The sequence below is a fragment of the Oryctolagus cuniculus genome, chromosome 1 (genome assembly GCF_964237555.1).
Source record: "Oryctolagus cuniculus chromosome 1, mOryCun1.1, whole genome shotgun sequence".
Classification (NCBI taxonomy): Eukaryota; Metazoa; Chordata; class Mammalia; order Lagomorpha; family Leporidae; genus Oryctolagus; species Oryctolagus cuniculus.
In genome coordinates this window covers 215,909,531-215,928,396 of record NC_091432.1, presented here as the reverse complement: position 1 = coordinate 215,928,396, position 18,866 = coordinate 215,909,531, and the positions used below count along the sequence as shown (strand labels likewise).

Sequence of the window (18,866 nt, the reverse complement as noted above, 5' to 3'; positions counted from 1 at the left end):
AATCAGAAATAAATCATTTGGGGCTGACATTGTAGTGTAGCAGGTTAAGCCACTGCCTGCAATGCTGGCATACCATATGGGTGCCAGTTCAAGTCCTGGCTGCTCCACCTCTGATCCAGCTCCCTGCTGATACACTCACATGGGAGAAGCTCCTGGCTCCTGTCCTCAGTCTGGCCTAGCCCCAGCCATTTCGGCCATCTGGGGAGTGAACCAGTGGATGGAAGATGTCTCTCTTTCTGCCTTTCAAACAAATAAATATTAAAAAACTAATTTCTGTTTAACAAGTCCTCCAGATGATTCTGATGCATGTTAGTAATTGAGAACCACTCTTCTCTATGATAATTTTGATGATTTTATTTGAAAAGCTGAATGACAGAAAGAAAAAGAGAGAGAGACATTTTCCATCTACCAGTTTACTCTCCAAATGCCTGTAAGAGGTAGGGCTGGGCAAAGCTGAAGTCAGAAGTCAGGAATTTCTTCTGGGTCTCCTACACGGGTGGTTAGAACCCAGGCTTTTTTTTTTTTTTTTTAAGAATTATTTATTTATTATTTGAAGGGCAGAGTTGCAGAGAGGCAGATGCAGAGAGAGAGAGAGATATGGAGAAAGAGAGAGAGAGGAGTCTTCCATCCTCTGCTTCACTCCCCACATGGCCACAATGGCTGGAGCTGGGCTGATCCTAAGCCAGGAGCCAGGAACTTCTTCCCATTCTCCAATGGGTGGGACTTAGGCCATCTTCTACTGCTTTCCCAGGCTATTGCAGAGAGCTGGATTGGAAGTGGAGCAGCCAGGTCTCGAACCAATGTCCATATGGGATGCCAACACTGCAGGTGGCTGCTTTACCTGATATGCCACAGCACTGGCCCCAGAACCCAAGTTCTTGAGCCATCACCTGTTGCTTCCCAGGGTGCAAATTAACAGGAAGCTGAATGGGAAGATGTGGGACTCTGTCGGAGACACTCCAAAATGGGATGCAGGCTTCCCAAGCACCACCTTAGCCCATTCATCACAGCACTAATTCCACATATTGATCTTATTTAAAACTGATGACTGGGGGGGCTGGCATTGTGGTGCAACAGTTAAGCTGCTGCCTATGACACCTACATCCTATATGAGTTACAGTTCCTTTAGCTCTGGCCATTGCGGTCATTTTGGGAATGAACCAGTGAACAGAAGATCTCTCTCTTGTTTTAACTTTTCCTTTCAAATAAATAAAATCTTAGAAAACAAAACAAAACACAATCTGGATAATTATTGTTTGTATGCTTGAAAATTTCTATAATGACATAAAAGTTTAAAAAAATCGAAATAGGGAATATGTTTATGTGTTATTTATAAAATAGAGAGTGAATTTTTTAAAGGATTCACATATTTCAGATTTTAAAAAAATATTATTTGAAAGACAAAAAGACAGAGATTTCTCATCTGTGGTTCATTTCCATAATGCCCACAATAGCTTAGGGTGGGCCAGGCTGAAATCAGAAGCCAGGAACTCAATACTGTAGGAAATACATTTTTTAAATATTTAATATTGAATACCAAATTTAAAAATTAAGATACTAAATTTCATCAGAGACTGGTATTGTGGCACAGCAGGTTAAGCCACTGCCTGTGACACTGGTATCCCATAATGGGTGCTAGTTTGAATCCCAAGTCCCAGCTGCTCCATTTCTGATCCAGATCCCTGCTGATGCATCTAGGAGAGCAGTGAAATTTGGTCTAAGTGCTGGGGCCCCTGCCACCTCTGTGGGAGGCCTGCTTGAAGTTCCTGGCTCCTTGCAGCCATCTGGGAAGTGAACCAGTGGATGGAAGATCTCTCTTTGCCTTTCAAACATATGAATCACTATCAACAAAATATACTCCAAATTGACTGCATTAGCTCCTTATTCTCAATTAAACATTTTTTTTTTAAACATTTGTTTATTCACTTGAAAGACAGAGTTTCAGAGACTTAGAGAGAGCTTCCATCTGGTGATTCACTCCCTACATGGCCACAGTGACTGTGGCTAGGCCAGGCCAAAGCCAGGAGCTTTTTCTGGGTCTCCCAGGTGGGTGCAGGGGCCCAAGCATTTGGGCCATCTTTTGGTGTTTTTCCAGGCACATTAGCAGAGGGCTGGATGGAAAGTGGAGCAGCTGGGATTCTGGACTCAGGCCTTGGCTTAGCCGCCATACCACAGTGCCAGCCCCTGAAACCTTAAATTTCCACCTGACAATGCAGGGTGGCAATGTTTGCAAATTTAGTCTTAGGACTTAACATACAAAAAAATATATACACTCAACGTTTTGGGAAAAAGGGACTGAAGTACTTAAAACATGTCCTTAGTGAATTATATACCCTATTTAAAGATTTCTTTTTTGTCCACAAAAGCCATACACTGACCAAGGGGTCTACCCAGTCCTGAAGGGTGGAATCTAATTTTTGCGTATCCCTGCAGTGGCTGGCACACAGTACATGCGCAATAAGTACTGACTGCACGATGGGTGAATCCAGTTTAAATCTTTTCAGGAGCCCCCACTTGCTTTTCAAATGAGGTGACAGAGGGAAGGGACTTTTCTAGGAGAGCAAAATAATTTGGTTGAAGACAGCATTTAATGGCTCACGTTTTGGTGATCTGGGGATGGAAAAAAATCATTCAAATCTCAGAACTAAGACTACAAAAGGAGAAAAAAAAAGCGTATGGTCGCTGGTTATATACACCCATTATAGATAATATGTAAATAAATATCTTTTTTTTTTCTCAGATTACAGGGAAGGGCTCTGTGCAAAAGTTTCCTCGTTATGAAATCGCGGGCAAATCACTCCATGTCTGTATTTTTCAACCGAAAAAAGCGAATAATCTTTTCCTAAACACCCTCTTCCCCCAAACACACACCCCTGAGGAATGAATGAGCGAACTTTCGGAACACGCCGGTAATGCACTGAACGTTTCAGGTCAACTCGCACCCTGAGAGCCCCGTGAAAAACTCAGAGGTCCTCCAGTCCGGGGGGTCTCAGAGCCTCAGTCGTCTTCGCAACCGCACCTCGCGGGCGACGGCCGATCGCAGGGCCCGTCCGGATCGGGGCTCGACCCTCCCTAGGTCTGCAGGCCGGCGCTCCGCTGACCACGGCCAGTGGGTGGCCTCCGGTGCGCCACCGACAGGGGGGCAATTCCGCCTCTGTCCTGGGGTCCTGGAGGGACACCCTTACCTACGCGAACGAGCCAGGTTCCCCCCAGGCTTTTCCCGCCGGCAGAGGGAGGAGTTCAAGCCGGACCGCCCCAGCTTGCGAAGCCGGAAGACCCGCGCAGCCGGGGCGGGGCGGACGGCGGAGCGGGAAGCACAAGGCGCGCGCTCCCGCGAACGCAGGCGGGGGGAGGTGCCGGGGGCGCGCACGCGCGCCGGGCCGAGAGCCAGGGGGCGGGGCCTCACGCCGACAGACAGCAGGAAGAGGGCGCCCTGGAGCCGAGCCGGAGGCCGGCTGAAAGCGGGCCAAGGGTGGGTGCGAGCGCAGGGGCGGGCCCCCAGGGAGGGCGTCGACGCCGCGGGGGCGGGGTCAGGCCAAGCGGGGACGCGCTCGCGGGGTGGGGAAGGCGGGGGCGCGGCGGTGGCGGGAGCGTGCCCGGTCCCCGCCCCTGTTTCCCACTCTCCTTCCACCTCCGACCGGCCGGGGCTCGGCAGAGGCGCCGCACGTCAGTCCCCGGAGCCGCCCAGCTGCCGCTGCCTGGCCTGCTCCGCTCGCGGTGAGCCCGTCAGTTCCCGCACCGTGCGCTCCTCCAACTGGGCCATGGATGGGTAAGTGCTTGGCGGCGCGGCGGCCGTGCCGGGCTGCGCTGGCCCCGCTTCCTCCCTCGGCGCGTCCCGCCAAGGCCGGGGAGCCCGGGCGCGGCGCCGGCGGCCCGAGGAGCGGCTCCGGCCGGGCTCGACGGCGGGGCTTCCGGGCGCCTCGGTGGGGGGACCTCCGAGTCGCGGAGGCGCCGTGCGCCGCAGCCGCTCCTTCCTGCACGCGGCGGCCCCGCGGCGTCCGCCCCTTCACACCCGCAACAGCGCACACCCCGGGAAGCGAAGGGGAACCCGGTGCAGCCGCCGGGGGGCCGGGTCCGCCCTTCGCGCTCCGAGTCCCGGGAGCCTGGCCGGCCGGCCGGCCTCCCGACACTTCCTCTCAAAAAATGGTGCGCGGCGCCGGGGGAGGCGGAGGCGGCGCTCGGGGCGGGCGCCGGTCCTGCCGCGCTCCGGTCCTGCCGCCTGGGGAGTTGCTGTTTACCGGCGAGGTGGGGCGAGTGCCGGCGCTCTCCCCGGCGGCGAGGCGAGCGGCGAGCGCGCGCGTCCGGACACGTCTGGGCGGCGACCGGGTGCCGAACCCCGGCCCGGCGCGGGGAGGCTCGGGGCCGCCGGGCACTGGCCCAGGTCCCCCGACCCGGGCTGTGGGGATACGGTAGTCATTTCTGGGTACCTAGCGTCTGGTACCGCGACCTGGTGGCCGCGGACCCTTCCCCGTCGCGCCCCCACCCCTGAGAAACTTCCTGATCGCGCTGTCCTGTGTGTGTGAAAAACACTGTGAAAGTGTCATTTTTCAGGCAGCTTTCAGAGGCTCAAAAATGGATTAGGTCCTCGACCTTTAAAATAATAACAAAAATTTGGAATCACCTGCACTGTAAAACAGTTTCTCTGGGGACTCGGGGTGTAGGGTGGGACCTGACATGTTAATTATTAGGAAAAAAAACTAGGATTTTGGTAAATTAATTGAAGGTTCGTAGTATGTGCATCAGGATTTAGAAAAGTCCCAGCTCTGTCCGAGTTAGAGGTTGCGAATCCATTTATTTATTCCATTTTACACTTGAGGTTTTGCTTGGCCTGTTACCTACTTTGGATGATAAGGTTTCTATAAGCCCCTTGCTTGTGGAAGATGCGGGACTAGCTTGGACAGTGAAAGCCACTTACATGTTGCCATGCATGATGGTTGTTGTCGTGCTGTGTAAAGACGATGGAATCTTCCAACAATTTTTGTCCTCATAAGATTTCATTTATCTTAGTTTCACAATACGAAATGTGTGATACTAGGGAATAACTCATTTGAATCCAGATTGCACGCTCTTAAAGACATCAAATTACAATTTTAGAATTTATGGTTGTGATCATCTTTAAAGTATTGCTTTTTATGTAGATGGAAATGCTTTATTGTCTAGTTGAAGCTCTCTGCGAACACTGTGGAAGATTTAGGTCTATTTCACATTACCTTACTCAGTTACATTTTGTGTATGTGCAAGATTTTGCTGTTTCAATGATTTGTGTCATTATGCCAGTTTTCAGTCCAGGAAGGCCATGAAATTATTGTTTTGGTATTTGTAGGGAATTGTGGCTAGAAGGTTTGACTTTATTTAGGGAAGCAAGCTAGCTTTTCCTGTCCTAAAATTTATAGTTATAATAAAGAAAAGTTTTATAATAAAAACAACTTTTGGAACTTCTTTGTTAAGCTCTTGAACAACTGAGCAGTGCCAGCTTATTCTTTGGCTAGTGTTTAAAAAGTTTGTGGTTTTGAAGTGAAGAATGAGTTTATTGGTCTAAATATGGAGGGTAGTGACACAGATAGTGGAAGGTAAGTTCATTAGGTAGCTCAAGTAGGAGCATGATTGGCCGCCTGTGTCAGGACTAGTAACCATAGGTATTGCACAGTTTTACTTTCAAGTTTCAAAGGTCTAGAAGGAAAAACAAAATCGACATAGTTATTGTTTAAAACAAATTACATGGCTTAACAGTCCACCCAGAGTCATATATTTGTTTACTTTTATGAAGTGATGATGACATTGTAGGTTATTAACAGAGTGTGGAATTGACTTCTACTTTCTTTTAGCAGATAGGGAGGTAAAGTATTGATTGAAGACATAGAAGAGATACATTTTTGTATGGCAGAACTTTATAATAGGAGTTTTTACACTCTGGTCTTGAAAGATATGGTGTTGAATACAGTGAATTTTTGCCTTTTGGAGGTTAATTAAATTTCTCTATTTTCCCACAACCTGAAAAGTTATCTTTCCCTTATGTTGGGTAGTTTAAAAACAAACAAACCACCAGGCAACATAGTCTTCTTTTTAGTTCCTCTTCAAATTCCAGCTGCCTTTTGTGTGTGTGTATGTGCTCATTTCCCGCTAAGAGATAATTTGAACTTAAGCACAGTTTTGACATGGTAGAATTTTCTAAAAGGCAAATCGTTTCTCTGAAAATTTTGATGTCTGAAACTTGATGTTCATATTTATTTTAGCTCTCAGAGATTGACTTAAGTATATTTTGGTGCGCAATCATGGTTGGGAAATGGCCGATTCGCAAAATATCTTAGACTTCTGTAAAATCCAAGCACTAGTTTTGTTTCATTTAAAATTTTAGACATGATCATTCATACCAGTGATTTAAAAGAACGTAGTAACTTTAAGTTTTGGTTTGAGTTTGTTAAGTAAAGGTAAATGAGTAAACACATAATCATTTTGTTGAAGCACAATTACACTTTTCTAAATAGTGAGGTGATTTCTTATATTGTTGCCCAGTCTTTGCTTTTATACTCTGCTGTTGCTAGACTGTCCCATCATTTTTCTTTGTATTAACATTTCATAACTCATCACATTCTTATTTTTATTATTTGTTATTGTAATGCTTTTTCTTTTTTCTTTAATCTTATTATCTCTGTCTTTTAAAAACTTGTTCTCTAACTTTGTTTTCCATTTTCTCTTTTTACTTTTTCCATACAGTGTTGTTACAGATCTTATAGCAGTCGGTTTAAAGGTAGGAATCTTTTACTCTCCTTTCATAAGCATTTTTATATCTTAGTTTTTTGCATTTTTTCCAATGGTGAAATCATCTCACCTGTTCATAGAATTATCTGTTTATTTGTATGGTGATGACTTTTTATTTTTATTTAGCTCCAACGTGAGTAGATCTGTAGTTTGCATTTTATATATTTATAAGGAGGAACTATGTTATTATTTATGAAATACGAAGAAAGGGCAGCTCAAAGAAACATGGACTAACAAGAAGTTTTTTGTTTTTGTTTTGTTTTAGCAGTTAAATGTAAACTACACTCTGATTTTCTTCATATCTTGTTCTTTTATCCTCTTTCATGATTGTGCTTGCAAGTAATAAAATAATAATAGCAGTTGATACTTATTTTTTCATTACTTACTGTGTGCCAGGTGCTTTACCTGTGTTTTCATTAGTAATTATAGTAATCCGTCAAGGTAGGTAATTAATATTCTTGTTTTAGAGATTTAAAAAATGAGTTGCGAAAGTCTGTGTCCATTTACAGTGTACTGCTGTTCCACTCCTATCTTCCTGATTCCAAAATCTGAGCATTTTTGTTAGTAGCCACCATCAGTGAAGGTCCTACCTAAAAGGCTAGAAAACTGGATAATTAATATTTTACGTTGATGATTTTTCTGAGTTATAGATCATTTTGGTTTTATCAACACCTCACTGTATTTTATAAGTAATTTCATCAGTATACCGCTTTTAAGACATCAGTGGGCATTAAAGTTTTTCTTTAGTAATTTGGTATTTAATATAGTTGAGACTCTAGTTCTCTAAGACACTTACATATTTAGATTATTGTAGAAAAAAAGAAATAGTTCATCTTTGTATTATGTGTGTTAAATAGCCCTTGTGTAAGTACCTGTAGGGGAAGAAATACTTAAAGGGAATTGTTTTGATTTTATTAAAAATGTAACTTGTGATTCTAGAATTTTATTTGGCAAAAATGAACACAGGAGACATTTACAAAACCTAACCGTTTAGGAGTTAAGAAATTATGCTTGAATCTCAGACTGTCATGTTGTTGTGGGGAAAATTACATCTTGATGCTTAATGAAAGAAAATTTAAATGTTAGGTACAGGAGTCATATTTGAATATAGGACTTGACTTTCTGGCTCCAAAGTGCAGAAAACAAAAACTAAATCCTCGGGTAGGTGTTGTGGCGCAGCAAGTTAGGCCACTGTTTGGAATGCCTGCATCCCGCATCATTGTACTGGTTCAAGCTCTTTTGGTTTTTTGGCTCAAGCTTTTGATCCAGCATTCCTGCTAATGCACTGTGGGAGGCAGCAGATCTTGGCTCAGGTGATTGGCCCTTGCCACCCACTTAGGAGACTGATGGAGTTCCAGGCTCCTGACTTCTGCCTGGCCCAGCCCTGGCTGTTGCCTCCACTGGGGGAGAGAAATAGAGGTTGGAAGATCTTGTGTATGTCTGACTGCCTCTCTGTTGTTTCAAGTAGATGAAGTGAAATAAATATTAAAGAAAGATCAGATCACAATAGAGAACATGAACTGATCAGTTAAAAAATCTTTATAGATTTAAGTATTGGAAAGGTACTTTGAAATTATTCATATAGAATTTCTCATAAAATAAGTTTTAATCGGTTTTTCTTGAATATTATCTGAGGAAGTTTAATTACCAAATAATAGGCCAATAAGACTCATTGCATCTTTATTTTTTTTTAAGATTTATTTATTTGAAAGAGTTACAGAGAGAGGTAGAGCCAGAGAGAGAGATGAGCATGAGGTCTTCCATCTGCTAGTTCACTCCACAAATGACCTTAATGGCCAGAGCTGAGCTGATCCAAAGCCAGGAGCCAAGAGCTTCTTCTGGGTCTTCCATGTGGGTACAGGATCCCAAGGACTTGGGTCAGCTTCTACTTTCCCAGGCCGTAGCAGAGAGCTGGATTGGAAGCGGAGCAGCCAGGATTCAAACCGGCGCCCATATGAGTTGCTGCAGGCCAGGGTTTTAACCCTGGGCTACACTCTAGCCCCAACTCATCACATCTTGATTATTTGAAAGATAAGCCAATAGTTAATCCCTCTGCTGTCTGAATATGATGACAGAACAAATGATTTTAGCCAGTGGCAAGTGTTGGTTTCACATTATGCTTCATAGGTTAACTTTGTATTTAGAAAAGCGATGTGGACTTTTTTCTTAAAGAAATGAAAATATTCTTAAATATAAAATCTGTTATTTTAAGGGAAGAAAACAGTTGCTTCGAGAGATTTAAGTGATTCACTCTATGTCATGAGGTCAGGAATTTTTGGTATTTTCTTCAATACTGTGTTTCTAGTGCCTGGCACATAATCTCAAAAATATTTGATGAATGAAATGAATGTCAGCTTGTCATGCAGCTAATTACGTGTCAGATTTATACTGGAACGTAAACCTTCTAATTTTGCTAATGTTTCTTCTGTTAGGTATATACCATAGTGAGAAAGATTTAATTTCAGTTTTTAGACTGGAATTTTCTTAAAGACAGGAACATTTTCAGGCAGTTCAGGGCCATACCATGTTTTACTTAGGTGTATACTTTGTATCTTCTAAGTGGAATATAAATTTTTGAGCCTGACCTTAATTAAGAAAATTAGTGTTTGGTACTTCTCATGAAATATTTTATTTTTCATGTTTATATTTTGAAATGCTTATTGAGAAACAATGAGAAGTAACTGCTGTCCTTAATTTTTAATTCCTCTGAATGAAGAACCAAACAGGTGATTATGAATGACACCATACATATTTCAAGAATTGTTATACCAGATAAATCAAAGTATCAGCATTGTAACAGCTTTTTGTGCTTGTACTTTGATGTATTTTTTATGTTTAGCCTATACTTTATTAATAGTTGGTTCATCTTAAACTCAGATGGTTCCCATATTCCTGGTTGCTTTTTCAAAATACCATAGTAGCTATTAAAATAAACTATTTTTTGAGTCATAGCCTTCTATATTAAATGTTTTAGTCTTCATCCTATTGAGAAATACATGTGTTTTAAGAAGGACCATAATTGGCTTCCAGTAATTACCATGCTTGAAACTATATAGGAACAGACAATACAGCATGTTTCAGTAGTTTTGAAAATAGTCTTCTATTTGATTGAACAGAGGTTAGCAAACTACAGCCCTTGGGCCAAATCCAGCTTGCCACCTGTTTTTGTAAATAGTTCAATTGGAACACAACTATGCTCATTTGTTTTTAGTAGCTACTTTTATACTAAAATGGCAGAATTGAGCAGTTTTGTTTTGTTTTTTTAAGATTTATTTTATTTGGCCGGCGCTGCGGCTCAATAGGCTAATCCTCCACCTTGCGGCGCCGGCACACTGGGTTTTAGTCCTGGTCAGGGCACCGGATTCTGTCCCGGTTGCCCCTCTTCCAGGCCAGCTCTCTGCTGTGGCCCGGGAGTGCAATGTAGGATGGCCCAAGTGCTTGGGCCCTGCACCCCATGGGAGACCAGGAGAAGCACCTGGCTCCTGCCATTGGATCAGCGCGGCGCACCGGCCACGGCAGCCATTGGAGGGTGAACCAACGGCAAAGGAAGACCTTTCTCTCTGTCTTTCTCTTACTGTCCACTCTGCCTGTCAAAAAAAAAAAAAAAAAAAAAAGATTTATTTTATTTAATTGAAAGAGTTACAGAGAGAGAGGTCTTCCATCTGCTGGTTCACTCCCCAGATGGCCACAATGGCTGGAGCTACGCCTATCTGAAGCCAGGAGCCAGGAACTTCTTCCAGGTCTCCCACGTGGGTGCAGTCCTTGGGCCAAATAGCACTGCTTTCCCAGGCCATAATAGAGAGCTGGATCAGAAGAGGAGCAGCTGAGACTGGAACCAGCGCCCATATGGGATGCTGGCGCTTCAGTTCTGGGCTTTAACCAGCTCTGCCAGTGCTGGCCCCAGAGTTGAGCAGTTGTAGCCAAGATTATGAAGCCAAAACATTTACCCTCTGGCGCTTTACAGAAACAGTTTAATATTGTGCTTGCATTTTAGGAAATACTGAAGGCCTTCACTGCAGATTTTTTTTTATTTTTTATTATTTTTTAAAATTTATTTATTTTGGGGCTGGTGCTGTGGTGCAGCAGGTTAAAGCCTGAGCCTGTAGTGCTGGCATCCCATATGGGTACCAGTTTGAGTCCCAGCTGCTCTACTTCCAGTCCAGCTCCCTGCTAATGCTCCTGAGAAAGCAGCAGCGGATGGCTCAAGTGCTTGGGCCCCTGCACCCACATGGGAGACCCTAAAGAGGCTCCTGGTTTTGGATCAGCTCAGCACTGGCTGTTGTGGCCATTTGGGGAGTGAACCAGTGGATGGAAGACATCTTTCTGTCTCTTATTCCCTCTGTGGCAGTAGTGGATGAGAGAGAGCTTCCATCCTCTGGTTCATACACCAAATAGCTGCAAAGGCTAGAGCTGGGTCAGATGGAAGCCAGGAACCAGGAGCTTCTGGGTCCCACATGGCTATAGGGGCCCAAGCATTTGGATCATTTCTGCTGCCTTCCCAGGCTCATTAGCAGGGAGCTGGATTGGAAGTAGAGCAACTAGGACTCCTAACCATCACCGCTGTGGGATGCTGGTGTTGCAGGCACTTAACCTGCCATGCCACAGCACTGGCCCCTGCAGATTCTTTTTTTAAAGATTTATTTGAAAGACAGAGTTACAGAGAGAAGTATAGGCAGAGAGGTCTTCCATCCACTGGTTCACTCTTCCAGTGGCCACAGCGGCCGAAGCTGCGCCAATCCAAAGACTTGGGCCATCTTCTACTGCTTTCCCAGGCCATAGCAGAGAGCTTGATTGGAAGAGGAGCAGCCGGGACTAGAACTGGCGCCATTTGGGATGCTGGCGCTTCAGGCCAGGGGTTTAACCCGCTGTGCCACAGTGCCAGCCCCTGCAGATTCTTTTTATAGTGTGAAATGTGCAGGTCTTTAGGGAGCAGTTTGATACATTTTTTTTCCTTTTTATTTATTTGAAATGCAGAGCGACAGAGAGCAAGTGAGAGATCTTCCATACACTGGTTTATGTATGCCCAGTCACCCACAGCAGCTGGGTCTGAGTCTGGCTGAAGGGAGTAAACTGGAGCGCAATTCAAATCTGCCACAGGAGTGGCAGGGACATGAGTACTTGAGCAATTACCTGCTGTCTCCTGGAGTATAGGAGTATAGCAGAAGCTGGAATCTGGACTTGAACCCAGGCACTGTGTTGTGGGATATGGGCTTTGCAAGTGGCATCTCAAGCCCTGTGCTACTCCTCATTTTAGTGTTCATTTGAATTGTTGACCTGATGATTTGTAGAAGTAAATATCCTTTCAGGTTCTTGTTAGACATTTGTTTATCTTTTTAAAGTAAATTTCTGCTAAATATTTTGCTTATTTTTATAAAATGGTCTAATATTTTTTAAAGATTTATTTATTTATTTATTTGAAAGAGTTCAGAGAGGCAGAGGCAGAGAGAGAGAGAGCTCTTCCAACTTCTGGTTTATACCCCACATGGCTGCAATGGTCAGAGCTAGACCAGGCCTGGGTCAGGCCTAAGTCAGGAGCCAGGAGCTTTTTCCAGATTTCCCATGTCGGTGCAGGGGTCCAAGTACTTGGACCATCTTCTGCTATCATCCCAGGCCATAGCAGAGAGCTGGATCGGGACTCGAACTGGTGTCCTTATGGGACATTGGCACTGCAAGCAGCAGCTTTACCTGCTATGACATAGCACTGACCCCTAAAATTGTCTTTTTAAACCCTGCTCAATCTCTGTCTTTACAATTTTAAAAGATTTATTTACTTTCATTTTATTTGGAAGGCAGAGAGCAAGAGACTGATGGAGAAACTTTCTTCTTTCTTTTTTTTAATTAATTTTTTAAAAAAAATTTGACAGGTAGAGTTATAGACCATGAGAGAGAGAGAGAGAGAGAGACAGAGAGAAAGGTCTTCCTTCCTTTGGTTCACCCCCCAAATGGCCACTACAGCCGGCACTGCGCCGATCCCAAGCCAGGAGCCAGGTGCTCCCTCCTGGTCTCCCATGTGGGTACAGGGCCCAAGCACTTGGGCCATCCTCCACCGCCTTCCTAGGCCACAGCAGAGAGCTGGACTGGAAGAGGAGCAACTGGGACCAGACCCAGCCCCCATATGGGATGCCGGCGCCGCAGGCGAAGGATTAACCAAGTGAGCCACAACGGCGCTGGCCCCTGGAGAGACTTTCTAACTGCTTGTTTGTTTCCCAAATGCTCACAGCAGCCAGGGCTGGGCCAGGTGGAAGTCAGGAGCTGAAAACCCAGTCTTGAATCTCCCTCATGGATATCAGGGATCCAAATATTTGAGCCATCATCTGCTGCTTCCCAAGATATGCATTGATAGGAACCTGGATCAGAGCAGTGTAGCCGAAACTTGAACCCAGCCGCTCAAGTGGCTACTTAACTGCTGCACCAAACACCTGCTCACACACGTTAGATTTTAATTTACACTCAGTTCAATATATTTTCTGCTCTGGGCTTGGGATGACCTTTGACCCGTGTGTGTGTGTGTGTGTGTGTGTGTTTTTTTTATTAAGATTTATTTATTTGAAACCCAAAGTGACAGAGACTAAGAGACAGGAAAGACTGTGTTTCCATCTGCTGGTTCACTCCCCAAATAACCACAATCAACAACTGTGGAGACTGGGCCAAGTTGAAGCCAGGAGCTAGAACTCTATCCAGGTCTTCTGTGTGGGTGGCAGGAATCCAAGCACTTGGGCCTTCCTCTGCAGCTTTCCCAGATGAATTAGAAGGGAGATGGATGGGAAGTGGAGCAGTTGGGACTCAAACTGGCACTCTGATGTGGGATGTTGACATTGGAGGTGGTTGCCTAACCTGCTGTGTAGCCATGCCAGCCTGTTTTTTTTTTTTTTTTTTAAGGTTTTTTTATTTTTATTTACTTGATAAAGCAAAGCAATGGGAGATGGGGGAAGTGGACAGGAGGGGAGAGAGACGGAGGGAAGGAGTTGTAGAGCGAGGTCTTTTGTCCTGGGACTGGGCCAGGGCAAAGCCTAGGAGCTAGGAACTTGTGTCCCACATGGGTTGCAAGGAGACAAGTACTTGAGCCATTGTCTGGATACTCCCAGGGTACATCTTAGCAAGAAGCTGGATTGGAAAAAGAGTAGCCGGGACTTGAACTCAGTACTCTGATATGGGATGTGGATGTCTCAGGCGACGACTTAATCTGCTGTACCATAATACCCACCCTTTGCTTTCTTTTTAATTGCTATTTTGATCAAAGAACATCATGCTTTGTGTAAGTTCAGTTCTTTTATATTTCCTGTGTTTTGTTTTGATGTCAAACATGGTGTGAGTTTACACTTGAATGTGCAGTCTACTTTCGATGGTTGTAGTGCCAGTAAATGTCATAGCACAAACTGGTTGAAGATTCAAGTCTCCTGTACCTTTACTGATTTATCCTTCTATGTGTTTTGTCAGTTACTGAAATAGAAGACGAAAGTTGAAATTTCCATCTAGAAATGTGGATTTGTTTATTTCTTTTTGCTTTGTGTGTTTTGAAACTCAGTTATTATACACATGCACATTTCATACTCATTTTCTTGATGAATTGACCCGTATTATGAAGTTACATTTTTATCTTAATAAATCATGTCCTGAAGTCTGCTTTGTCTGACATTAATGTAGCCATCCTAGCATTTGTGATTAGCATTTGTGTGGCACAACTTTTTTCTGTTTTCCTTTTGTCTATTTTTAAAAAGTATTTATTTATTTATTTGAAAGCCAGAGCAGCCGGGCGCCGTAGCTCACTAGGCTAATCCTCCACCTAGCGGCGCCGGCACACCAGGTTCTAGTCCCGGTCGGGGCGCCGGATTCTGTCCCGGTTGCCCCTCTTCCAGGCCAGCTCTCTGCTATGGTCTGGGAGTGCAATGTAGGATGGCCCAAGTGCTTGGGCCCTGCACCCCATGGGAGACTAGGATAAGCACCTGGCTCTTGCCTTCGGATCGGCGTGCTGCGCTGGCTGCAGCACGCCGGCGGTGGCAGCCATTGGAGGGTGAACCAACGGCAAAGGAAGACCTTTCTCTCTGTCTCTCTCTCTCACTGTCCACTCTGCCTGTCAAAAAAAAAAAAAAAAAAAAAAAAAAAAAAGAGCAACACAGAGGGCAGAAGTGAGGAAGTGAGGGAGAGAAAGAGAGAGAGATATCTTAAATGTGTTGCTTTGTTTCCCAAATGGCTCAAACAGCTAGTTATGGGCCAAGCTGAAGCCAGGAGCTGGGAGCTCCATCATGGTCTCCCACATGAGTGGTAGAAATCCAAGTACTTGAATCTCATCTGCGCCCTCCCAGGCACAATAACAGGAAGGTGGGTTGTAAGCAGAGTAGCTGAAACTAGAGCCTTTGTCTCGCAGCATTACCCACTGTGCCACAATGCCGGCCTCCCTCCTTTCTCTTTTGAAAGGTTCCCTCTCCCTCTTCCCCTCCCTCTCCTCCTCCCCCTCCCTCTCTCCCTCCCCCTCTCTCCCTCCCACTCCCTCTCCCTCTCCCTCTTCTCCCCCTCCCTCTCCCTCTCTTTCTCCTTCCCGTCTCTCCGTCTCTCCCTCCCCCTCTCCCTCTCTATCTGTATAACTGGCTTTCAAATAAATTAATCCTTTTTTAAAGAAGGATTTCTTTTTAAATGATATTCATCTCATTGATAACTTAAAATTATTTTTTAAAGATTCATTTAGTTATTTGAAAGAGTTAGAGAGAAGGAGAGGCAGAGAGTGAGAGAGAGGTCTTCCATCTTCTGGTTAACTCCCCATTTGGTTGTAATGGTGGGAGCTGCACTGATCTGAGCTTTCTGAAAGGAGCTTTCTCTGGTACTCCCACATGGTGCAGGGTCCTAAGAACTTGGGCTATCTTCTGCTGCCTTCCCAGGCCATAGCAGAGAACTGGATCAGAAGAGGAGCAGCCGGGACTAGAACTGGCATCCATATGGGATGCTGGCACTGCAGGCGGCAGCTTTACCTGCTATGCAACAGTGTTGGGCCCTAAATTTTTTATTTTAATAAAATCCTATAGAAATGTTGCAAGAATAGTACAAAAACCGTAAATACCCTTTTTTCACATAGTTCTGGATCATTATAGGAGAAGTCTCAAAAAGTTAATGGAAAATGTATAATATGAAAAAACCATGCATGGATTACACAATTTTTTTGCACCAAAATAAAGTTACTATTTCCTTTAAAGTTTTCTTTTTCCTTTTTTTAAAAAATTTATTTGAAAGGCAGAATGACAGCGAGAAAGAGGGAGAAAGAGATCTTCCAGGGACCGGTGCTGTGATGTAGTGGGCTAAGCCTCTGCTTGCAGCGCCGGTATCCATATGGTCACTGGTTCATGTCCCAGCTGCTCCTTTTCTGATCCAGCTCTCCGTTGTGACCTGGGAAATCAGTAGAAGATGGACCAAGTGCTTGGGCTCCTGCAGCTGTGTGGGAGACCCAGAAGAAGCTCCTGGCTTCAGATCAGCTTTGATATGAGGTGTAGGCATCTCTCAACTGGTGGCTTAACTGCCAGGCCAGGTGCCTTCCCCTATCCACAACTTTTTAAAAATTTACTTGAAAGGCAGAATTAACATGGTGGGGGTGGGGGTGGGGATCAATCTATCTCGTTCGCTCCCCAAATGGCCAAGGAGCCTGGAGCTGCTTCTTTGTCTTCCATGTGGGTACAGGGGCCCAAGCATTTGGGCCATCTTCTGCTGCTTTCCTAGCTGCATTAACTGGGAGCTGATTAGCTCCTGAAATCTATACACCCCTCTCATTTCTACAGTTTCTCTGTGGTTGAATTTGGACATGGGAGTTAGCAACTTTTGCTAGTTTCAGGCTTCAGACCAAAAGCCTAATTACCTAGTATAACAGGTACAGAGGCATATCACCTAGATATGTCATCATGTTATTTTGAAAGGTCAGATTCCAGAACCTTCCAGAGAGGAACAAGTCAACTTCAAAGAAATGTCAGGTTGCATCTTACCAGCAAAACTGTATGCTATATGAAAATGGGACAGTATAATGTTCATAGAAAAAAAGTTTTAACCCGGGATTCCTTTTTAAGTCAAATGACCATTTATAAGGATAGAATTCTCAGACATGCATAGACAAAATTTATCTTGTTTACTATTATTTGAGTAGTTATTAAAGGATGTACTTAAGCAAAGTTACATACTAAGGACAGGGAAAATGGGTTACAGAAAAAGTTGAGCCAACTCAGAAGAGAAATGGAAAGAAGCTTCAGGTTGACAGCTGTTCAGAAGGCTTAGAAAAGCCGTCATTCTAGATGGGAGTAGGAGAGGGGTTTTTCAGAAGGTTCATCTTGTGATGAATAGTGTCATGGGGAGTTTGGGTAAAAATTGATGTTATTGTAAAGGACAGTAGTGAGAGGAAAATTTTAAAAGGCAGTTAAGGGGGCTGGCGCTGCAGCATAGTGGGTAAAGCGGCCACCTGCAGTCCCAGCATACCATATGAGCGCCTATTGGAGTCCTGGCTGCTCTACTTTTTTTTTTATTTTTTTATTTTTTTTTTATTTTTTGACAGGCAGAGTGGACAGTGAGAGAGAGAGACAGAGAGAAAGGTCTTCCTTTTGTTGTTGGTTCACCCTCCAATGGCCGCCGCGGCTGGTGTACCACGCTGATCCGATGGCAGGAGCCAGGTACTTCTGGTCTCCCATGGGGTGCAGGGCCCAAGTACTTGGGCCATCCTCCACTGAGATCTGGCCTTGGAAGAGGGGCAACCGGGACAGAATCCGGTGCCCCGACCGGGATTAGAACCTGGTGTGCTGGCACTGCAAGGTGGAGGATTAGCCTAGTGAGCTATGGCGCCATCCCTGCTCTACTTCTGATCCAGCTCTCTGCTATGGCCTAGGAAAGCAGTGGAAGATGGGCCAAGTCCCTGGGCTACTGCATGCATGTGGGAGACCTGGAAGAGGCTCCTGGCTCCTGGCTTCAAGTTGGCATAGCTCGGGGTGTTGCGGACATCTGGGGAGTGAACCAGTGATCTCTTTCTGTCTCTCTGTAACTCTGCCTTTCAAATAAATAAAATAAATCTTTAAAAAAAAATAGGCAGTTAAATATCACAGAGAGCCAAATCAATAAGAAACTGGATTAGAAGGTCATTATTGGGGTGAGCATTATGGTGCAGAGGGTTAACTGCCAGTTGGGATGCCCAGACTCATCCCAGGGCTGGTTCATGTCCTGACTACTTGGCTTCAGATCTAGCTTCCTGCACCTGGGAAGTCAGCATATGGTAGCCCACGTAATTGGATTTCTGTCATCCGTAAGAGAGACCAAGATGGAGTTCCAGCCTCCTGGCTTTGACCTGGCCCAGCCCCAGAAGTTACAGGAATTTAGGGAATGACCCAAAAGATTGAAGATACCTCTTCTGTCTTCTGTTTCCCTTTTGCTATGCCCTTCAACGTGGAAAAAAAATTAAGGGGAAAAAAGTCATGGTCTTACTATAAGCCAAATTAGAAAGCTGCATGGGCGGGGCCAGCATTGCGGCATAGCGGGTAAAGCTGCCACCTGTGATGCTGGCATCCCATATGGGAGCTTGTTCGAGTCCTGGCTGCTCTACTTCTGATCCAGCTCCCTGCTATTTTCCTGGGAAAAGCAGCATAAGATGGCTCATGTGTTTGGGGCCCTTGCCACCAACATGGGAGACCTGGTTGAAATTCCTGGCTCCTGACTTTCTGTCTCTCCCTCTCTCACTTTGTAACTTTTTAAATAAATGTATTTTTAAAAAGAATTTACATGGGAATATAATAAATACTACATTTGATCTTGATTCTGGGAATGTTATTTTTCAAGTGGTCCTAAGATTCAAACATTGGACCATAGAGTAAAAAGTGCAGTTTGCCAGGACGGTTTTTCCTTAAACTGTATTTATACAGTTATAAAAGTATAAATACTGTATTGATTTTTAACTTTGAGTCAATCTTTTGACATGATATGAATGGACAAAGCCTAGGATGGTAATTTTTTCAAGGCAGAAGGTAACAAAGTAGGAACTACCGTAACAAAAAAAGGAAGCTGATGGTAGCAGGAATATAGGAAAGAGATTATTAGTGCTAATAGCTTTGTCTTGGAATAGAGAATCTAGAGGTAATATTGAATCAACACAATAG

The 18,866-nt window shown here is 44.6% G+C and overlaps 1 protein-coding gene across 7 annotated transcripts in view; it reads left to right on the top strand.

The window, feature by feature from the left end:
• Positions 1-3,538: 3,538 nt before the first annotated feature.
• The window catches only part of PTBP3 (polypyrimidine tract binding protein 3), a 108,859-nt gene continuing 93,531 nt past the window's right edge, over positions 3,539-18,866 (top strand). Inside the window, exons 1-2 of one of the 7 annotated variants that reach the window (XM_051843113.2) lie at positions 3,560-3,769; positions 6,715-6,748. In XM_051843113.2, the coding sequence (XP_051699073.1) occupies positions 3,762-3,769; positions 6,715-6,748 (42 nt within the window). In that variant the 5' untranslated portion in view covers positions 3,560-3,761. Of the gene's footprint in view, positions 3,770-6,714; positions 6,749-18,866 lie in introns of all 7 variants that reach the window. The other 6 variants (XM_051843121.2, XM_051843126.2, XM_051843130.2 and 3 more) reach the window with 6 other exon arrangements.